The sequence below is a fragment of the Anomaloglossus baeobatrachus genome, chromosome 4, assembly GCF_048569485.1.
Source record: "Anomaloglossus baeobatrachus isolate aAnoBae1 chromosome 4, aAnoBae1.hap1, whole genome shotgun sequence".
In the NCBI taxonomy this organism is placed as follows: domain Eukaryota; kingdom Metazoa; phylum Chordata; class Amphibia; order Anura; family Aromobatidae; genus Anomaloglossus; species Anomaloglossus baeobatrachus.
In genome coordinates, this window is record NC_134356.1 from 203,252,091 (window position 1) to 203,275,607 (window position 23,517).

The window sequence follows — 23,517 nt, forward strand, 5'->3', positions numbered from 1 at the left end:
TTATATTGTACTCTGTAGTGGATGGGCAACCAGTGCAAGGATTGGCACAGGGTAGAGGCATTGATTTACTGCTTGGAGAGGAATATAAGCCTGGCTGCTGAATTCAGCATGGATTAGAGTGGGGACAGTTTAGTAAGAGGGAGATCGATAAGTAGAGAGTTGCAATAGTCTAAACAAGAATGAATAGGATTGATAGTAAGAGTTTTTGCAGGGTCAACGGTAAGAAAAAGGTCGAATTCTAGAGATTTTTTGAGGTGGAGGTGACATGAGAGAGCGATTGATGGAATGTAGGGAGTGAGGAAAAGAGCCAAGTCAAATATGGCCCCAAGACAGTGGGCGTGCTGCTGGGAAGTAATGGTCAAACTGCACAAAGAAATTGGAATATTGGAATTAGGAAGGTTAGTAGAGGGTGGAATCAGATTAAATGTTAGATAGAGGGAGGACATGATGTTAGAGACAGCTGCCAGATAATCACTGGTATTTTGTAGTAATGCAGTGGTAATGTCAAGAGACAATGTGTATCATCAAATGGGTGTCATCATCAAACAGATATTTCTGAAAACCAAATTGAATGATAGTTTGTCCAATAGGAACAGTGTATAGAGAGAAGAGAAAGGGGCATAGGACTGAACCCTGAGTGACCCCAACAGTAAGGGGAAGAAAAGAGGAAGAGGAACCGAAAAATGATACAATGAAGGAGCGGTCAGAGAGGTAGGAGAACCAGGAGAGAGCGTTCAATAGAGCAGAGGCCAATAGAGCAGAGCATAGCGAGGATGAGCTGGTGATCCACAATATCAAATGTAGGAGAGAGATCCAGGAGAACCAGCACGGAGTAGTGACCATTAGATTTAGCTGTAAGTTCATTAGAGACTTTAGTAAGGACAGTTTCAGTAGAGTGTGAGGAGCGGAAACCGGATTGTAAAGGGTCAAGAAGAGAGTTATCTGAGAGATAGCGAATTAGACAGGACTGGACCAAGCTTTTTAGAAGTTTAGAGATTGAAGGAGGTGTTTGACATTGAAGGGTGTTTTTGAAGGAGGAGGGAAAGACACCAGATGAGAGAGAGAGATTAAATATTTTAGTTAGGTAAGTGGTGACAGCTGGGGAAAGTGACTGAAGGAGATGTGAGGGAATAGGGTCACTGGTGCAGTCAGTAGGGCAAGAAGATGCAAGGAGCCTCATAACGTCTTCTGTGACCCATTCGAAGACAGAAAATGAGCTAGATGAAGTGCAGGAGGGAAGAGAGTGTGTGGTATTAGGAGTCCGGGAGAAATGTTTCTGTCAGATATGGTCAAGTTTTTCTTTAATATAATTGGACAGATCATTCGCTCTCTGATTGGTGGTTGGGGCCAGCACTCTTGGATCGAGGAGGTTATGGAAAGTGTCAGAGTGTCGTTTAGGATTGTTGGATAGTGAGGTGATGAGAGTATTGAAGTAAGCTTGTTTGGAGAGGTGAAGGACAGAGTTGTGCGTTTTAAGCATACAACTATGGGATTAATAATGATTTCTATATTTTACATTAGTATAACTATTATAGGTTCTGTTGACTAACACCACGGCTTCCAAGACTTATTTTATATGCTCAGCGTGCTTCATAAATTTTTCAAACTGATAATTTAACATCCTTTCTCTTATTTTACTTCCCATCCTTAGTTTTCTGGTAATCACTTTGTAGTGTCTACTTTCATGTTATTATTTCATGTGTGTAAGATTTACGTTCTGGATGACATTTCACTAAAAGACAATTACATTAAACGTCACAGTTTACCGAAATGATCCAGATGTGCCGTACATGCAGTAATTACATGCAAGTCCTAGTAGGTTACATGTGTGATCATTTAGGCCACTTAGAGGTAGAATTAACTGGCTATATTAAAAGAGATAATCTCATTTGCTATATAAACTGACATTCCAAACAGTCAAGGAAATCATCTTTATTTTATGAGCCTTTTAATGATGTCAGTTACATTTAATGGCTCTATGCACGGGACATTTGCATATAATCAAAAGCATTTTGCAGGAAAAGTATCCGATTTCTATCAGTGATTCTCCATTTGTGCCTGTGACAATTATTCTTAGTGTCTGCAAGTTTAATGGAAATGGTTAAATGACAGGATTTTGAAGAAAACTATTTTTGTGGGAATTCCTGTTGCAGCAGCTATTATAATATTAATATAAAATGTGAAATTATGCAATTTGCTAATATTTCTAAAAATAAAAACATTTAAAAAAAAAATCAGTATTTTTTTTATAACAACAAATAATAATGCTGACCAATGTTAAAAACAAACCTAATAGTGTTTTTGACAGAAAAAGCAAGGTTGAGACTATAGCACCGCCATGTGGACAATCCTAGTACTACATATTTAAATTATTATTGGGTGCTTTTCACAAAAATCATCTTTTAAAGTAATAAAAAAGTATTAAAAAAAAAAATCCCATAGCTTACATAAAGTAGAAGAAATATATTGATGCCTAAAGAGGTTGTCCAACTCAATATTTTTTAAAAAAAATACTACTCTAAGTAATATAAAAAATTAAAGAAGCAATACTTACCCAACCAATTCCCTGCTCCCTCATTCCGATGCCGCCTGGTCATCTCTACTTCCTTTTGCAGCGGTAACCTTCAACAACGAGACATGTGACTGCGGCAGCCAATCACTAGCTAAGAATGGACACTGAAGCAGTTAGTGATTGGTTGAGCAGCAAATATCTTTGTGTGTTAAGGAACAGAGACCAGTGGTGGGGCAAGAGGACTCAGAACAAGAGCATTAGTTTTCATGGGATGAGTTTCACTTCTTTGTGGTTTTTACATCATTCTAAACATTTTTTTTATATCGTATTGAAGTGGATAAATGCTTTAAAGTCATCACTGAAGCACCACCCAGAAATCCAGCACACAGGTTCCCTTTGAATACTATATTAATAATCAAAAACACACTGTTTCCCTTTAAAGAGTATATCTGGGACTTAAAATAAAAAATGCACCTAAGCACTAACATGCAAGTAATTGCTAACTACCTGCCTGTTGTGCAAGGTGCCGTTTTTTGCCGACACAGTGTTGTCACAGACTGCTCCTGCCGGCAATATAGTGGCTTCATCAACAGTGCGGAGGCTTCTCATCTGCTCTGCTCTATAGACAGGGTGCGATCATGCTGATTGACAGCCGGTTTCAAGCAGCCTAGCTGGTTGAGAAAGCTGTCAATCAGCATGATGTCAGCTGCCCAGCCTCAGCTACACAGTCTAAGTGGATGAGATCCCATTGCTCTGTTGACAAAGCCACTGTATTTCCAGAAAGAGCAGTCTGTGACTTCAAAGAATGGTGCCAAGAACAATAGGTAGGTAGGTAGCAACTTTTTGATATGTCCGAAGGCAGGCACAGTGAAGCCGGAGCTTACTGGATATAGGGCTAGCTTGACATAATGGGAGGTGAGTACAAGTGTTTTTACTTGGTGAATGAGAAAGGGTTGTCCTAGTAGTGGACAACCCCTTTAAAAATATAATAATAATTATACATTATATGTAGCACCCAATAGGGATTAGAGCACTGTCTCAATTATGCTTTAGGGCCCTATGATTTTAGTGTTTGGCACAGCACATATTGGATATACAGTACTTCATGTATCATAGGAATCACACTAAAGCCAGGTTCATGTGACCGTACAAAAAAATTGTCGGAGTTTCATCCGGAAAACGTGGAAGATTTTTTTTCTCACTTGTCATCAGTGCACAATCTTTTTTTTTTACATTAGTAAATATTAATTTACAAAACTATTTAAAGATTCTTGTTTTAATGAACTGAAATGTATCCAGAAAAAGCAGATATTCTGTTGCTCTGTATGGCATCCAATTTTTTTGTACACCCAGACTTGAATGGGCGAGAAAATAGAGCATGCTGCCATTTTTTCCAATCGCAGATTTTTACTATCCATTTTTTCATGGACAGCACTCAGGCTGAAAATAGGCTAGTGTGAACTTGGCCTTAACCTCATAGCTCATTTCAGTAGTAGAGAAGCAGAGGAACTTACAAAGGTTTTAAGCAGTTAGGATCAACATGTTTTGTTTGGACAAAACCAGTGGCTCCAGTTGAAGGACTTTTCCCCACAAACCACTTGAGTCCAGGTACAAAGAAGCCAACAACCTCAATGGCGTCTCCCCTGCAATAGCTGAGCTCATCCCATTCTGTGGCGGAGTGGGTCTCTCTGGCAGTACATTGGCCTAGTCCTAAGAAAAAGTAAAAAATAGCCAGAATGATACCAATATATTAATACGATAAGTGGATATGTTATATACAGTTTGATCTATCTGCTCCAGACTTCATCAAAATACTAGAAGACCCTAATCAGTCAGCCTAAAGGGCCATTTACACGCTTTGACATCGCAAATGATATATTGTCAGGGTCACGGTGTTTGTGACGCACATCCGGCGTCATTAGCCACATCGCAGCATGTAACACCTATGAGCGACCTTAAACAATCCCAAAAAACAGGCAAAAATTGTTGGTCTGTGATATGTCGTTCATTTACCAAAAATCATTGCCTGGTCAGTAGCGAGGTTGTTTGTCGTTCTTGCGCAGCACAAATCGCTATTTGTGACATCGCAGGAACGAGGAACAATCTCGTACCTGCGGCCACCCGCAATGAGGAAGGAAGGAGGTGGGCGGGATGTTCGTTCCGCTCATCTCCGCCCCTCCGCTTCTATTGGACGGCTGTCATGTGACGTCGCTGTGACGCCGCACAAACCGCACCCTTAGAAAGGAGGCTGTTTGCCGGCCACAGCGACGTCGCAGGGAAGGTAAGTCCATGTGACAGGTGTAAGCGATGTTGTGCGCCAGGGCAGCGATTTGCCCGTGACGCACAACAGACAGGGGCGGGTACGCTCGCTAGTGAGATCACAGCGTGTAAAGCACCCTTTAGTGGCTAATTTGGGGCCTGTGAAGCCACAAGCCCAGCAGCACTACCCCATTCCCCCATCCTGCTGTGAAGCCCACTGTACATATGCTATTTAGAGAAGACTTGAGTAGAAACAACTACTGAATACGATTTCAGCATTCTTACTACTCATGTTATATAATTAAATCAGATCCAGCCGCTAGATGGATATCTTAAGGATATCCACATATATGGATTGCGTGCCGCTACACAAATGTTTGGGAGTTGGACTCTCCCTCTACCCCTGACCTCCAGAGAAATTAGAAACAGATGATGCTATGGCAGTGTAATGAAGTCTTCGACTTTTTATTTGATTTGCATAATAAACAAAGTCACTGTTATTTAGATTTCAATTCATTGCATCATGTATACAATTGTCTTTCAAGCTTGTTTGTAAAAAGACATCTTTATATGCTGAAAGGGAACCTGTGATGTGCAAAAATGCTAACTCCCTGCAGATCTAGGGTTATTCTGCATGTATAGTAGATAGCATTACACCCTGACTGGCTGCCTTAGGCCTCATTTAGACGTCTGATTTTCCCGTAAGCGTGTTATCCATGGTTTTCTCGGATAGCAGTCATACCTGAATGGGGTCATTCACATGTCTGATTTTCGTGGACCGTGAAGTCAGTGGAAAATTATGGAAACATATCAGAATTTATCAGAGGGTTGGATCAAAATCAGCAATGCAAGTGTATAGGTCAATGAAAAAAAAAAATCAGAACCACACTCGGATGACATCCAAGTGCAGTCCAATTGTCACGTATTTTCAGAAAGCAAAAGGTCGAGAAATATTTTTTTCTCCACGTACAAGAAAAACTGATGACACTTGTACCACACTCAGATCTAATTCTGATGAAAGTCTGATCCACAAAATCAGTCCGTTTTTCTCGTATGTGGAAAAATTGGACTTCTGAATTTGGTCTTACTCAAAGCACGGCTACGAGGAGAAAATGAACTTGTATCCTTCTGGGAACCGCTCACTTTCAGGTATATGAGTGTACATGGAGCAACTATACTCGCTGCTCACTATACTGTGAGTGGTAGCTGCAATCACTCGCCGGAACGGTGATTGACAGCTTGCTTTGTTGCGCATGTGTGTCTATTGTATGTGTGTGCAGAGAAGGCTGTCAACCAGGGGAATGATGACAGCTGCTGCAAACAGTATAATAAACCGTGACTGTAAGCGCACCATGCACACCCCCAATGACTGAAAGCGAGCGAGGATACAAGTTCATTTTCTTCTGGTAATCATACTTTCAATAAGGCACCCAGGCAGCATTGTACCCTATTTACCTACAGATTAAGGTTAAGTCTGCAAGAAAACAGCGTTTTTGCACATGACAGGTTCCATTTAAATTACTGTATATGCAATATCCAGAATGTGTATACATTTTAAGTAATCCATGAAGACAAAGGATGAATAGCTAATCATTACAAATATAAGACTTACAACCTTAATGATGGATTTAGCCCAGTGTTCTTGAAATATTGATTTTTTCTTCAATAAGTTTCTCAATATTAAAGATGCTTCCAATAATACAGAAATTGTGCATGTCTTCTCAATATCCATGAAGACACAACACCCTCTAAGTACATTCTGTATAACCGAGCCTGCTACTGATGGTGGATGGAGGTTGTACCCCTAAGTGGTCAATCATTGATGAAAATACTAATGGATCAATAACAGAATGGGTCAATTGTGGAACCAGTGGCATGGTCGTTTATATACAGTACAGACCAAACGTTTGGACACACCTTCTCATTCAAAGAGTTTTCTTTATTTTCAGGCCTCTGAAAATTGTAGATTCACATTGAAGGCATCAAAACTAGGAATTAAAACATGTGGAATAAAATAGTTAAAAAAGTGTGAAACAACTGAAAATATGTCTTATATACTAGGTTCTTCAAAGTAGCCACCTTTTGCTTTGATTACTACTTTGCACACTCTTGGCATTCTCCTGATGAGCTTGAAGAGGTAGTCACCGGAAATGGTTTTCCAACAGTCTTGAAGGAGTTCCCAGAGATGCTTAGCACTTGTTGGCCCTTTTGCCTTCACTCTGTGGTACAGCTCACCCCAAACCATCTCGATTGGGTTCAGGTCTGGTGATTGTAGAGGCCAGGTCATCTGGCGTAGCACTCCATCACTCTCCTTCTTAGTCAAATAGCCCTTACACAGCCTGGAGATGTGTGTGGGGTCATTGTTGTGTTGAAAAATAAATGATGGTCCAACTAAACGCAAACCGGATGGAATAGCATGCCGCTACAAGATGCTGTGGTAGGCATGCTGGTTCAGTATGCCTTCAATTTTAATAAATCCCCAACAGTGTCACGAGCAAAGCACCCCTACACCATCACACCTCCTCCTCCATGCTTCACGGTGGGAACCAGCCCTGTAGAGTCCATCCGTTCACCTTTTCTACAAAGACACGGTGGTTGGATCCAAAGATCTCAAATTTGGACTCATCAGACCAAAGCACAGATTTCCACTGGTCTAATGTCCATTCCTTGTGTTCTTTGGCCCAAACAAGTCTCTTCTGCTTGTTGCCTGTCCTTAGCAATGGTTTCCTAGCAGCTATTTTACCATGAAGACCTGCTGCACAAAGTCTCCTCTTAACAGTTGTTCTAGAGATGAGAAGGTGTGTCCAAACTTTTGGTCTGTACTGTATGTACACACACACACACACACACACACACACACACACACATATATATATACTGTATATAAATATATACAGAGCCTTAAAAAAGAATTCATACACCATTATTTTCCACATTTTTTCACAAACGTAAATGTATTTTATGGTGCTTTTATGTGATACAACAAGACTAAGTAGCAAGTATTTGTGAAGTGTAAAGAAAATGTTGCATGGCTTTCTAAGTATTTTTAACATTTAAATCTGAAAATTATAATGTGAATTTGTCTTCATCTCCTCTGAGTTTTGTAGGACCACCTTTCGCTGCTATTACTGCTGCAAGTCTTTTGGGGGATGTCAAAGCAGCTTTACACATCTGGAGGCTGACATTTTTGCCCATTCTTCTTTGAAAAATAGTCTAGCTCAGTGAGGTTGGACGGAGGCATCTGGTCACAGATTCTCAATGGGATTTATATCTCTCCTGTGACTTGGCCTTTCATGCGAATGAATAGGCTTTGAACTACAATTTTTTTTACTAAAGGCAAAATGCTATGAGAGGCAGATAACGAACATTGTGCATCACCCTAAAAACACCATCCACACTGTCAAACATGGTGGTGGCAGTATGATGCTGTAAGGAGACTTTTTTTTCCATACAATCTCACTGAGATATAGCTACTTTTCAAAGAAGAATGGGCAAAAATTTCAGCCTCCAGATATGCAAACCTGGTACAGACAAACTCCAAACGATTTGCAGCAGTAATTGCAGAGAGAGATAGTCTTACAAAGTATTGACTCAGGAGGGCGTAATACAAATACAAATACACATTACAATTTTGGAATGTTTGGAAAACCATGTATCATTTCCTTTACATCTCACAAATTCTTGCGTTGGTATTATCATATAAAATCACAATAACTGCATTTAAGTTTGTGGGTGTAAGGCAAAAAAATGTGGAAAAGTTCATGGGGTATGAATACTTTTTCAAGGCACTGTAAATGGACAATAATGCCTAAAGGAATGAAATATGTCTATGTTCTTTTACTAGCAAATTAAAATGAAGTTCTCACTCTGCAGCGCTCACCACCCAAAGGTCACCATGTAGTGAGTGGCATACTTTGAGTAATAGGGTGGGGAGCGGACCTGGAGCACAGTGTGTGAAATTGGTTATAATGAGGAGTGTATTTTTCAAATTGCTCAATATAGAAACATAAAACAGTCCTATGTAAATCATATTTTAATACACAAACATTCCTGGTACACTTCCCTGCAGGAACATGATGATACTGAGCAGTACAAAGGGAGATTGTGCTGCTAGTAATTGATGTACAAGGGTGTAACAATAGCATGTCTGTGTGTGGTGCGGTAAGAAACTTTACCTATTGGCTGAGATGTAATGTTCCGGCAGTTCTGCTCGGTCACGTTACAGGACGTTGGGTATGCTTTCAGAAACCATCTAAAAGAAAAAACGAAAATTGGTCAGCACTCTTATCTTAACTGATCATTTTACTAAGTCTTTAGTCATAGAAGAAGTGGCAAATTTAGAGAAGAAAATTACATTATAAACAATATTTTCTTATTAGAAATTGCATGACCAATTTTGGGTGAAACTGTTTTTTCCGTGCAAAATAATGTGATTCTTGAATGAGGAGTTCATGGGTTGCAAAGAACATATCCACTAAGTGTGAATGCAGCCCAAGTATAGCAACAGATGGAAAAACTTTGCCAACACTGATTCATTTTTGGAAATTATCAAGGTAGCAAAGAGGTTTGTGCCAAAAGTTTGTATAGCGTACGGGAAAAACTAAATAAGGCTTTGTGCACAAGCCATCCTTTTCAGCCAGATTCTGTCCGGAATCGGCCTGCAAAAAAGCCTCATGAAATGAACATAATGCACAGCAATTTCCAAACTACATTGCTGTGCAAATGTTCCATCTTATCAGACATCTTTTGACTGCTTACAAGTTCGTAAACCCTAAAGCCGTAAAACGAAGGAAAGTATTCTTTCTTGGAGCAGCGTCAGCTTGAAAGCCACCAGGTCTCTATACTTGAAAATATAGAGAAAAAGATGTCAACAGCTCATGCACCACAAGAACGATGGCAAACCTCCCAACAAAGCTGCATCAGGAAAATGACCGACTGATGTTTTCTGGAAGCGGCTTTAACTGGGAAATCTTGATGGGTGTTCTAGCATCTAAAAGATGTTGAGTGTGCACACCCTGAGCGAGTACCCTTTGAGAAATAAAACAGAGTAAGGCTACACTCACACGAGCGTATGAATTGGACGAGTACAATACGAGAAAATTTCGCATTGCACTCGGACCAATGTTAGTCAATAAGGCAGAGCAGTCGGTCAGCTTTTATTGCATCCAGATTCTGGATGAGAGAAAAGTTGCAGCATGCTTCGAGTGGATGCTGAAATCATGCGAGACTCGCCAGTGTGAGAAATAAAACGAACGCCACACGGATCATCCTAGTGACGTCCGTTTTTATGGTTACAATTCTATCATGTAGCCCAGAACATTGTAAATGGTCCTGGAAATGACTGTAAATGAATAATAGCTGCTGAGAAAAAAAAAGATTGCACACTGACAGCACACTGATAGCACACTGACAGCACATGGATGACAAGTGAGAAAAAAATAGTCCCACTCTCCTGGATGAGAATGGGACCGTTTTTTCATACGCTCGTGTGACTCCACCCTAAAGGTCCATTCAGAGGTTAGTGATTTTTCTCATCCAGATAAAACAAAACAAAACAGACCAATTTCTACCATTGTGCTAGATCCGTCAATAACCTAGAGGTTTCCCAAGTTCTCCTAGCAATAGTTAGAGAAAATGCACAACATGCAGGACATCCGTCTGCTGCTTTATTTTACTGGCTCATTCACTTAAATAGGCCAGCTTTTTTGAACTCCACGAAAAAAACTGACTAAAGGCTACTTTACACACTGCGATATCGGTCCCGATATCGCTAGTGTGGGTACCCGCCCCCATCTGTTGCGCGACACGGGCAAATCGCTGCCCGTGTCGCACAACAGCCGTCACACATACTTACCTGTCCGGCGACGTCGCTGTGACGGGCGAACCGCCTCCTTTCTAAGGGGGCGGTCCGTGCGGCGTCACAGCGACATCACTGAAGCGTCACTGAACCGCCGCCCAATAGCAGCGGAGGGGCGGAGATGAGCGGGACGTAACATCCCGCCCACCTCCTTCCTTGCTCATAGCGGCCGGGAGGCAGGTAAGGGGAGCTTCCTCGTTCCTGCGGCGTCACACGCAGCGATGTGTGCTGCCGCAGGAACGAGGAACAACTTCGTTACTGCTGCAGTAACGATTTTTAAGAATGGACCCCCATGTCGCTGATTAGCGATTTTGCACGTTTTTGCAACGATGCAAAATCGCTTATCGGTGTCACACGCAACGGCATCGCTAATGCAGCCGGATGTGCGTCACAAATTCCGTGACCCCAACGACGCCGCATTAGCGATGTCGCAGCGTGTAAAGCCCGCTTAAGGCTATGTGCGCACTAGAAAGTGACTATTTCTTAAGAAAAAAACGGACACTCTTAAAGAATCCCGCACCCACGCTAAAAAAAACAAAAAAAACAAAACCGCAACAAAATCCGCATGCAGTTTTACTGCGGATTTTCCGCAAGTTGCTCCCTGTGGATTTTTACCATTATCTATGGCAAAAAACGCAGGAAAAGAAGTGACATGCTCATTAAATCCGCAGTGGAAAATTCGCGGGTAAATCTGCGGGTATAAAAAAACGCAGTGTGTGCACAGCATTTTTTAACCCATAGGATTTTCTGGGGAATGACTGCAGCAATGTAAAGCCTGCCTTACACCATACAACCCAGCATACGATATCGTATGCGATCCTACCCGCCCCCATCGTATGTGCGGCACGATCAATTTGTTGAACGTGTCGCACAAACGAATAACCCCCCGTCACACGTACTTCCCCGTCCATATGACCTCGATGTGGGCGGCGAACATCCACTTCCTGGAGTGGGAGGGACGTTCGGCGTCACATCGACGTCATGCGGCAGCCGGCCAATAGAAGCGGAGGGGCGGAGATGAGCGGGACGTAAACATCCCACCCACCTCCTTCCTTCCGCATTGCCGGCCGGGACCCGCTGGACATAGGTAAGATCTGTTCATCGTTCCCTTGGTGACACACACTGCGATGTTTGCAACCCCGGGTACAATGAACAACCTGACGTTCAATTTTTAGGAATTGAAAGACGTGCATGCGATGAATGTTTTACCATTCAATCGCAATCGCACGTATCTGTTACATGCTACAATGTAACTTACGATGCCGGATGTGCGTCACTTACGACGTGACCGCGCCGACACATCGTAAGATATATTGTAGCGTGTAAAGCGCCCTTTAGACACATTTTCTGCAGCAAATCCGCAGCGTGCGCACAGGGCCAAAAATGGGTGTATGATTTCTCTGCAAAAAAAAAAACCAGGCAGAACACATATGTGAATTTCAGACACTAAAGGCCGCTTTACACGCTACGATTTATCTGACGATATGTCGTCGGAGTCACGGTTTTCGTGACACACTTCCATCATTGTTAGCGACGTCGTTGCGTGTGGCACCTACGTACGCCTCCGAACGATCGCAAATAGGGTGAAAATCGTTGATCGTTGACACGCCGTTCAGATTCAAAATATTGTTCGTCGTTTGGAACGCAGCAGACATATTGCTACGTTTGACACCCTGCCAACAACGAACAACATCCACACGACCGCCTTGGTCAAACAATATATCACTGAACGATGTAGCGTCGTTTATAAGATGTGTACGAGTGACCACTACAAAACGACCTATGAGCGATCTTGGCAAATCGTAACAACGATCTGGGTGTGTCACATCGCTAACGAAATCGCTAGCGATGTCGCTTGCGTGTAAAGAAGCCTTAAGTGGGTTCTTGGGTAGGGTTACTCTTATTATTCTCCTCTTTAACATATGTCCCACACTAAGCATTGCATAACCCCTAATGAACTGGGTTAAAAGGATTATTTGGTAGTAAATAAAAAAAAGTTCTTGTTATTAGGTGGGACTAACACCAGCCATACACATTAGATGCATAACAGCCTGATAAATAACCGATATGGGGGCCAAACTGTTTTGCATAAGATCAGAAAATACTAGGCACAAACTGATCAATAAGGGAGACTTAGCTTAAAAATATAACACTTTAATGAGATGAAAATATAGAAACATGTATACCATGTATGTATATATACCATAACATGTATAAGATACCATGCCTGATGAAGAGACCTGAGTAGTCTCGAAAGCTTGCAATTATTACCATCTTTTCAGTTAGCCATTAAAAGGTATCAACCACTGAGGACTTCAGTTCTTTTAAACAATTCTTAGAAACATCATTAAATAACATGGCAAGAGGTTTTTGAGGAAAAAAGCAAAGAGTCATAGCATACACATGATGGATATCGAGTTCTATATTGTTAAAAAAGTAACAAACATTAAATGCAATGCAAAGATGTACAAAAAAGATGTATCAAGAGCAATTAAATAATGTAAAGTGTATACACCAATAGTATCATACACAATGTTAATGTTACCTATTTACATATAGAGATTCAATATATGATACCAAGTGGTCATCCTTCAGATAATGGCAATCAAAAGAGCACAGTGTGTAAAGAAAATAAGCATATGTAATGCTACTGATAAATCTCTTGGTAGATTAAAGTGCTATGAGCTTGTAAATGAAATGTACATATGCCCCTGAAGAAGAAGGCAAAACGTGTGTCAGGGGGATCCCATATGTATCTAGCTGTTTGTTTTCTTCCGGTAACTATACCTATGTCTCTACATGGCTGTCATTCTGTTTTGAAACAGTATTCACTTCCTTCACTAACGGTTTATAGTATATTACACCTATATACTTTACATTTCATTGCACAGACTCTTTGCACTTTAATCTCTAGAGAGATTTATTAGCAACATTACATATGCTAATTTATTTACACACTGTGCTCTTCTGATTGCCATCATCTGAAGGATAACTACTTAGTATTTATTGACATCTCTATATGTAAATAGGTACCATTAGCATTGTGCATGACGCTATTAGTGTTTATACACCTTACATACATCTTACTATTACTTAATTGCTCTTGATAAATCTTTCCATATGCCTTTGCATTGCATTTAGGCGGGCTTTGCACGTTGCGACATCGCAAGCTGATGCTGCGATGTCGCACGCGATAGTCCCCGCCCCCGTCGCAGGTACGATATCTTGTGATAACTGGCGTAACGAAAATTATCGCTATGCTAGCTTCACATGCACTCACCTGCCCTGCGACCATCGCTCTGGCCGGCGACCCGCCTCCTTCCTAAGGGGGCGGGTCGTGCGGCGTCATAGCGACGTCACACGGCAGGCGGCCAATAGTGGCGGAGGGGCGGAGATGGGCAGGATGTAAACATCCCGCCCACCTCCTTCCTTCCGTAGAGCCACCGGCGGCAGGTAAGGTGATGTTCCTCGCTCCTGCGGCGTAACACACAGCGATGTGTGCTGCCACAGGAACGAGGAACAGCATCGTACCTGTTGCGGCAGCATAATTATGGAAAAGTCGGAGCATGCACCGATGATACGATAACGACGCTTTTGCGCTCGTTAAACGTATCATCTAGAATTTACACACAACGATGTCGAAAATGACGCCGGATGTGCGTCACTTTCGATTTGACCCCACCGACATCGCACGTACGATGTTGCAACGTGCAAAGCCGCCCTTAGTGTCAGTTACCTTTTTTGCAATATGGCACTCTATATCCATCATGTGTATACAGTACTGTGACTCCTTGTATCCATATTTAATATTTTATTTGTCCCCTGTAAAAAAATTAGTTACTATTTGGTATTAGCTTGATGTTATATATTACAAGTAATGAATTACTATTTTTAAGAGGACTATTACTATATGTCACTATCACAGCTTTTGCAATTTAGCTTTGTAGCCAATTTATTTCTATACAGTCCTACTATGGGATTTGCTTTTTTCCTCAAAAAACTATTGCCATGTATTTTAAAGATGTTTTTAGGTTTTTATACCAATAAAGTGTTACATTCTTGAGCAGTCTCCCATCATGATCAGCTTATCAACCTAATCTGACAACCTCAACAAGAATGGTTGAATATCTAATGTACAGCATATGGGGGGGGGTCTGCCTGACTCTCCCGACAATGACAGATGTTGGGGTTATGAGAATTGGGAAGTTTGATTTCAACTTATCAATCATTTTGTTCTTGCAGTGATAAACTGTCAACAGACAAGTCTAGCAGCAGCTTGATCCCTTGTCCTACTGAGAACATATACAGTTGAACCTTGGTTTACGAGAACAATCCGTTCTGGGAGTGTGCTTGTAAACCAAGTTACTCGTCTAGCAAACCAAAATTTTACATTCCACACACGCACAAATACACAGACACACACATATTATGCTCACCTTACCCTCCGTTCCCTCGCCGGCCTCCTGGTTCTTGTAGTTCGTTGGTACAGGATGTGTATTGGATAACCATCGCGACCGATGCCGGAGCTTCTACTGTCAGCGCGCTGACATCAAAGGCATGAGCTGCTTGCCTCTGATTGGTCAGCGTGCTGCCTTTGAGAAGCGGCTGACAGTGGACGTTCCTCCATCGTCACGATGGTTACCCGATACACATCCTGTACCGGTGGACTACAAGAACCAGGAGGCTGGTGAGGGAATGAAAGGTAAGGTGAGCATAATATGTGTGTGTGCATGTTTCTGCGTGTTTGTGTGGACTGCAAGAGCGGGTCAGAGCGCAGTGAAAGTATGGAACCGGAAGTGTGTGTGGTGAGTATTTGCTCATACAGCAAAGCTTGCTCGTAAACCGAGTTACAAATTTACAGCAAGCTTTGCTCGTATAGCGAAATACTCGCACATCAAGTTACTCGCAAACCGAGGTTCCACTGTACATGATTGGCCAAAGTGTCCATCCAGATATATAGTTAGGTCCAGAAATATTTGGACAGTGACACAAGTTTTGTTATTTTAGCTGTTTACAAAAACATGTTCAGAAATACAATTATATATATAATATGGGCTGAAAGTGCACACTCCCAGCTACAATATGAGAGTTTTCACATCCAAATCGGAGAAAGGGTTTAAGAATCATAGCTCTGTAATGCATAGCCTCCTCTTTTTCAAGGGACCAAAAGTAATTGGACAAGGGACTCTAAGGGCTGCAATTAACTCTGAAGGCGTCTCCCTCATTAACCTGTAATCAATGAAGTAGTTAAAAGGTCTGGGGTTGATTACAGGTGTGTGGTTTTGCATTTGGAAGCTGTTGCTGTGACCAGACAACATGCGGTCTAAGGAACTCTCAATTGAGGTGAAGCAGAACATCCTGAGGCTGAAAAAAAAAGAAAAAATCCATCAGAGAGATAGCAGACATGCTTGGAGTAGCAAAATCAACAGTCGGGTACATTCTGAGAAAAAAGGAATTGACTGGTGAGCTTGGGAACTCAAAAAGGCCTGGGCGCCCACGGATGACAACAGTGGTGGATGATCGCCGCATACTTTCTTTGGTGAAGAAGAACCCGTTCACAACATCAACTGAAGTCCAGAACACTCTCAGTGAAGTAGGTGTATCTGTCTCTAAGTCAACAGTAAAGAGAAGACTCCATGAAAGTAAATACAAAGGGTTCACATCTAGATGCAAACCATTCATCAATTCCAAAAATAGACAGGCCAGAGTTAAATTTGCTGAAAAACACCTCATAAAGCCAGCTCAGTTCTGGAAAAGGATTCTATGGACAGATGAGACAAAGATCAACCTGTACCAGAATGATGGGAAGAAAAAAGTTTGGAGAAGAAAGGGAACGGCACATGATCCAAGGCACACCACATCCTCTGTAAAACATGGTGGAGGCAACGTGATGGCATGGGCATGCATGGCTTTCAATGGCACTGCGTCACTTGTGTTTATTGATGACATAACAGCAGACAAGAGTAGCCGGATGAATTCTGAAGTGTACCGGGATATACTTTCAGCCCAGATTCAGCCAAATGCCGCAAAGTTGATCGGTCGGCGCTTCATAGTACAGATGGACAATGACCCCAAGCATACAGCCAAAGCTACCCAGGAGTTCATGAGTGCAAAAAAGTGGAACATTCTGCAATGGCCAAGTCAATCACCAGATCTTAACCCAATTGAGCATGCATTTCACTTGCTCAAATCCAGACTTAAGACGGAAAGACCCACAAACAAGCAAGACCTGAAGGCTGCGGCTGTAAAGGCCTGGCAAAGCATTAAGAAAGAGGAAACCCAGCGTTTGGTGATGTCCATGGGTTCCAGACTTAAGGCAGTGATTGCCACCAAAGGATTCGCAACAAAATATTGAAAATAAAAATATTTTGTTTGGGTTTGGTTTATTTGTCCAATTACTTTTGACCTCCTAAAATGTGGAGTGTTTGTAAAGAAATGTGTACAATTCCTACAATTTCTATCAGATATTTTTGTTCAAACCTTCAAATTAAACGTTACAATCTGCACTTGAATTCTGTTGTATAGGTTTCATTTCAAATCCAATGTGGTGGCATGCAGAGCCCAACTCGCGAAAATTGTTTCACTGTCCAAATATTTCTGGACCTAACTGTATGGTGGAGGTGTCGGAAGCAATAGCTGTCAGTCAACAGCATTCTATTGTGGCTCAGCCTCAGTTTTTTGGTGCATGTGGAAAGTGGTCTTAGGGTAAGTTCACACAGTGCGTTTTTCGCGGCGTTTTTGCGCAGTTTTCGGGTGCGTTTTTGCTCAGAAAACTGCATGACTTTGCTTCCCCAGCAAAGTCTATGAGTTTTCATTTTTGCTGTCTGCACACAGCGTTTTTTTTCAGCTGCGTTTTTGTGGTGCCACAAAAACGCAGCATGTCAATTATTCCCGCATTTTTCACTGCGCTTTTCATCCATTGAGTGCAATGGGATGTTGAAAGACGCAATGAGAAACGCAAATAGCTGCGTTTTGGTGCGTTTTGGTGCGTTTCTAAGACCAAAAACGCAGCTATAAACGTAGGAGGTGGGTAGTAAAGTGACGTGTACAGGAAGAGGATTCCTTCTGTCAGTAAACACAGAAGCGTGAAACCTCCCGGTACCGTCACCGCCGCTTCCACCTCCCGTCCTGGGCATATATGCTGCCGTGTGACGCCATGTCTGGGCGGGAGGTGGAACCGGCTGCGAAAACAAAAGTGAACAGTAGAAAAAAAAAAAAAAAAAAGTTATACTCACCTGTCTGCAGACTCCCGGTGCCATGCCCGCCGGTGTGTGCAGTCTCCCCGGGTACGTATGCCTGCAGGATGCAGGACCTGGCGATGGATCACCTGATGCAGTCACCTGACGCATCAGCTGATCGTAAGTCTCGGGCTGACGTTGGCGCCCGTCCGGTTATCAGCGGATGCGTCAGGAGACTTCATCCCTGATTACCGGCAGCTGCTGCAGCGATCGGACGGGATCAGACTCCCGCCCCATCGCTGCAGGAGCTGCCGGTAATCAGCACATAAGTGAGTATTTTTTTTTTTTTTTTTTTTGCACTGATGCATCTGCTGATTGTATAATCGGCTTTTATACAATCAGCTGATGTGTGATGTGCTTCAGCCCCTAGAACCTGACACATCATCTGATCGCTTTGCCTTCCAGCAAACCGATCAGATGATATTGGATCCGGATTGGACGGCGCGGGACCCTTGACCCAGGATTACTGCGGAGGGGGGTTCTTTATTTCAATAAAGATGGAGTCACTAATTGTGTTGTGTTTTATTTCTAATAAAAATATTTTTCTGTGTGTTGTGTTTTTTTTTAATCTTTACTAGAAATTCATGGTGGCCATGTCTAATATTGGCGTGACACCATGAATTTCGGGCTTAGGGCCAGCTATACAGCTAGCCCTAACCCCATTATTACCCAGCGAGCCACCCGGCATCAGGGCAGCTGGAAGAGTTGGATACAGCGCCAGAAGATGGCGCTTCTATGAAAGCGCCATTTTCTGGGGTGGCTGCGGGACTGCAATTCACAGCGGGGGTGCCCAGAAAGCATGGGCACTCTGCACTGTGGATTCCAATCCCCAGCTGCCTAGTTGTACCCGGCTGGACTCAAAAATTGGGCGAAGCTCATGTCATTTTTTTTTTTTAAATTATTTCATGAAATTCATGAAATAATTAAAAAAAAAAGGGCTTCCCTATATTTTTGGTTCCCAGCCGGGTACAAATAGGCAGCTGGGGGTTGGGGGCAGCCCGTACCTGCCTGCTGTACCCGGCTAGCATACAAAAATATGGCGAAGCCCACGTCATTTTTTTTGTTTGGGGGGGGCAAAGAAATCCTGCATACAGTCCTGGAAGGAGGATGCTGAGCCTTGTAGTTCTGCTCCCCCTGACTCTCCCTCAAGCATACAGTCCTGGATGGAGCATGCTGAGCCTTGTAGTTCTGCAGCTGCTGTCTGCTCTCCTGCAAACAGTATTGGATGGAGTATGCTGAGCCTTGTAGTTCTGCAGCTGTCTGCTCTTCTGCATACACTAGTGGAGAATGAAGAACACATTGAAGAAGGAAATGACATCAGACCTTTTTTTTTGTTCACTGATAAAAAATGCATAAAGACGCAGTGAGCAAAACCGCAGCAAAACGCAGCAAAAAAACGCACCAAATCGCGGCAAAACGCGTGCGTTTTTTGCCGCGTTTTTTGACGCGGGTGCATTTTTGTGCGGTTTTTGCCGCAAAAAACGCACAAAAACGCAGCGTCAAAAAAACGCAGTGTGTGAACCTAGCCTTACCTGGTCTTACTTTTTTTATGGCTCTAAGATCTGATCACGTGATTGAGGATTGGAGCATTGGATCAGGGTATCTTTCCCATCAGCATTAAATGAATAAATCATCCATTTTTAAATAATAAAATCATTGCTGTTTTGTTATTTTACCTGAATAACCCCTTCAATCCCTTAATTACATCATACAACTAGATGCTTTTGGTACTGTTTGGTAGCAACCATTCAGTACGTTTTGTTGTTGATTGATTTGATTACATATTCATAAGCGCCGCCACATCAGAGTAAATGGGGCCAGCTGCAGATGTGGAGCTGCATCACGTTCCAATGTTTCTTTACACAACGATGCTCCTGGCCGCCCAATTGTGTAGGAAACGTCAGAAAGAGATTTAGCACTAAACTGGCTCTGCATTTCCTTTATTCTTAGGTTCTGTGGGATTCCCTCAGGTTGGACCCCACAATAATACATGCCTCCTTCACATGTCCGTGCAAAACACAAATGTTTTGCATGACCCATGGTGAAGGTACGTATGTTACGCATATGTGTGTGCGTGTGTGAGTTCCATGTGCTGTCTGTGTGCTTTCCGTGTGACATCCAGATAGCACACAGACAGCATGTACTTGTATACGTACCTGTCTCTGACTCTGCTTTTACTTCCGGATCCGCGATGAGTGCAGTGAATATGCAATGAGCATAATGAGCAGGCCTGGTTGCAACAGCAGAGGCAGAGACAGCAACGCTGCAGACAGGTAAGTATAAAAATACTTTATTTTTATGTGACACGTTTTCTCTGGTACGTGTCTCACTGATGTCACATCAGTGTGGCGTCCGTGTGACACCCGTGCTGCTGGCAAAAAACGGACAGGTCGCCGTGTGCAGCACACTGACACGTATGTGTCCCACACGGACACACAGTCCTTGTGAAAGCATGGATGTGTGACCAAGTCCATTGATTTTAATGGATCTACGTGAGTCTCCGGTATGCGTGAAAACAGTTGTCACACGCACCAGAAACACAGACATGTGAAGGAGGCCAAAGTGATAGTATATTATAACAATATAGTTCCAGAACAAGAAAATAGCAATATGCTGTCCAGAAAACAGATTTATGATGAAAGTGAGCTCTCCTGCACATATGTGGTGCTCAATGCAGCAATTCAACATGTATTCAAAGCTCCATCAGAAAAGCAACTACATGAGTCTCACCAACCATAGCAAATCCAATCCTTTATTGGACAAAGAAATACATCAGCAGATATGGTAAAAGATATACTAGTCAGTCTATAGAGATATCACTTGAGAAAGCACTATCTGAGCTTGACGTGGGCACTATCTGACTGCTTGTATCTATCCCCCCGCCCCTGCTGCTGCGTCTTCATGTCCTATAAAGTTATTAATTAAATGTACAATGTTTGGTGAGTACAATATGCAGTCACTTTGTGACTAAAGCAGATAAATTTGTGCCAAAATTCTGGTGCATGTTCCCTATTTAGTCCAATTAATACTTATCGATAGTTAAAGGGTTATTCTAGTCTTGTAATTTTAATGTACTGCTCCCCAGCTTCCCAACATTCTGGTTTGTGGAGCCTGTGATCTCCTGCTTTATTGACAGTCTGGGCTGGCAGCTTTGTAGTGTTGTTGGCACAAAGTATATAGCTGCTCTATGAGACAGCTTTGCCTCTACAGCATTGGAGGCATAGTAGGACTGAATTTCCTTGGGATCAGGAGCTAACATAACTCCAGACATCCCGGCCAGTCTCACAGCAGTGCTTTCAAGGTCAGACGAAAAAAGCTAGCAACAAGCAATAAAAAATTACAATTGATATTTGCAGCAAAACGTGGGCAAATTTTAATAAAACGTAGGTCGTAAAGTTAATTGTTTTTACAAGCACTCTCTGCCAATATCCACCTAAGAAAGTGAGAAGAACGCTTTAAATATAGCATATTTCCATTGTGTAGTGTGAAACAGTGAATATATCTTACTGGTAGAAAGGATGTGGCAGAGGTTCCACTGCTATAATGGGTAGCAGGCCTCGTTCTCCGGTGCTTAAAGACTGTCCTTCCCATGACGACTCGTCACCAACATCTTTGACATATACCACATCGTTTATAGACACTGCTAGGAATTCTTTCTCCTCTTCAACTTGTACACCAGCATCGTGCACCACGGCTCTTGCATAGAAGCACCCTTCATTGCACATAATTAAAACATTAGTCCATTTGACAGGCAATAAGTTAGGACAAAGCAATAATTGTTAGCTGGCTCTGGATTGATTGATGATTGAAGGGGTTTTCCAAAGTTTGGAGCTCTAATTGCTGAGACTCTGCTAATATTAGAACTGGGGCTATGAAGAGCCCCGTATGAATGGAGCAATGGTCAATTCCGCAAACTGGGAGTGCCGAAGACCAGCCGAGAGCGGAGCTGAACTATTTCTCATGGTCCCATTAAGAATGGATGGAGCAGCAGTTGACATATTTGACCACCACTCCAATCACAATCAGAGCCCTGATTCTCAGATCAGAGGGGGCCCCAGCAGTTGGACCACTAGTGAATGTAAAGTTATCTCTATCCAGTGGATACGGCATTCTCCAACCCTTTCAGTATGAATTGAATATGGAGGATATAACACACTGAACGTGCAGCTTGCTGCCAACAAGCACTTACTTTGATAAGACACCTCACTGTTGATGTATAGGAGTTCTATTGGTTTGAAGTATTTTATGAATTGACTATTGCTTATGGGTAATGTAAGAAAACTGCACCATGTTAAAGGGCCTTTAAAAGGAACCTGTCAGCAGAAATTTTGTAATAAACCTAAAAGATTCCCCCTCTGCAGCTCCTGTGCTGCATTCTACAAAGGTTCCTGTTGCTATTCTGCCCCCTTTGAGAACTAAATAAATAGTTTATAAAGTCTTACTTTTTATATGCAAATATTTTTTTCTGTATACGGGGGCGGGCTCTCTTGCGTCCCTTAGTTGCCCTCCTGCCGCTTTACGCCATCCCCCCATCGCTCATTTCCATACTGAGGCCGCCGCCCAGTGCTCCTGAGGTCTCGCGCATGCGCCGTGCCACTCTCGCGGTACTATGCACTGTGCACAGTGTGACCGCTGGTGACGTGATTGCGCAGGCGTGAGATTATGGGCGGCGCTGTGATTGTCATCAGCAAATACCCGCCCATAATCTTGTGCCCGCGCTTTCCCCTCTGCCTCCACCGTTCTGCGCAAGCGCTGGCCAGATGAACCCTGTTGATCGGTGGTGTGCTCCGCTCCTCCCATCTATTTCCTGCTCCAGGGAAACATGGGTAAGAGGTGACGTGGGTTCATCTGGCCAGCGCTTGCGCAGAACGGTGGAGGCAGAGGGGAAAGCGCAGGCACGAGATTATGGGCGGGTACTTGCTGATGACAATTACAGCGCCGCCCATAATCTCACGCCTGCGCAATCACGTCACCAGCTGTCACACTGTGCACAGTGCATAGTACCGCGAGAGTGGCACGGCGCATGCGCGAGACCTCAGGAGCACTGGGAGGCGGCCTCAGTATGGAAATGAGCGATTGGGGATGGCGTAAAGCGGCAGGAGGGTGACTAACGGACGCAAGAGAGCCCGCCCTCGTGTACAGAAAAAAATATTTGCATACAAAAAGTAAGACTTTATAAACTATTTATTTAGTTCTCAAAGGGGGAGGATAGCAACAGGAACATTGCTGGAATGCAGCACAGGAGCTGCAGAGGGGGAATCTTTTAGGTTTATTACAAAATCTCTGTTGACAGGTTCCCTTTAAGGGGTCATTTAAAAAAACAATGCATGTCCTCCTACGTCATTTTAGGGCATATGGGTATCATAGATGTAGTTGATTCACTAGGAACCCTTCTCTGAGACAGAAAAGGCAGATGTTTTATAGGAACAGCTTCTGTCCAGTTATACTGAAGCTTTCCAAGCATTATTAAAGACAACCATTGATCTGAAAAGCAGCAATGCTGTATTACCTATTAGCAACATCTGATTGGCCACAGCTTTCTCTGGCAAAACATATGGTGCAGGAACCAGGGTATTAAGCTGGTTACACTGGTGTCTGCATTATACAAGATGTTTTCTCTTATTAGACAAACCCTTTAAGGAACTTTGCTT

At 42.8% G+C, this 23,517-nt stretch overlaps 1 protein-coding gene across 1 annotated transcript in view; it reads right to left on the reverse strand.

Annotated features, from left to right (window-relative positions):
• Positions 1 to 23,517, reverse strand: part of SH3TC2 (SH3 domain and tetratricopeptide repeats 2) — a 189,392-nt gene that overhangs the window by 58,269 nt on the left and 107,606 nt on the right. Inside the window, exons 7-9 of the mRNA XM_075344627.1 lie at positions 21,374 to 21,578; positions 8,947 to 9,023; positions 4,027 to 4,222 (exon numbers count right to left, since the gene is read on the reverse strand). Of these exons, the coding sequence (XP_075200742.1) occupies positions 4,027 to 4,222; positions 8,947 to 9,023; positions 21,374 to 21,578 (478 nt within the window). The remainder of the gene's footprint in view (positions 1 to 4,026; positions 4,223 to 8,946; positions 9,024 to 21,373; positions 21,579 to 23,517) is intronic.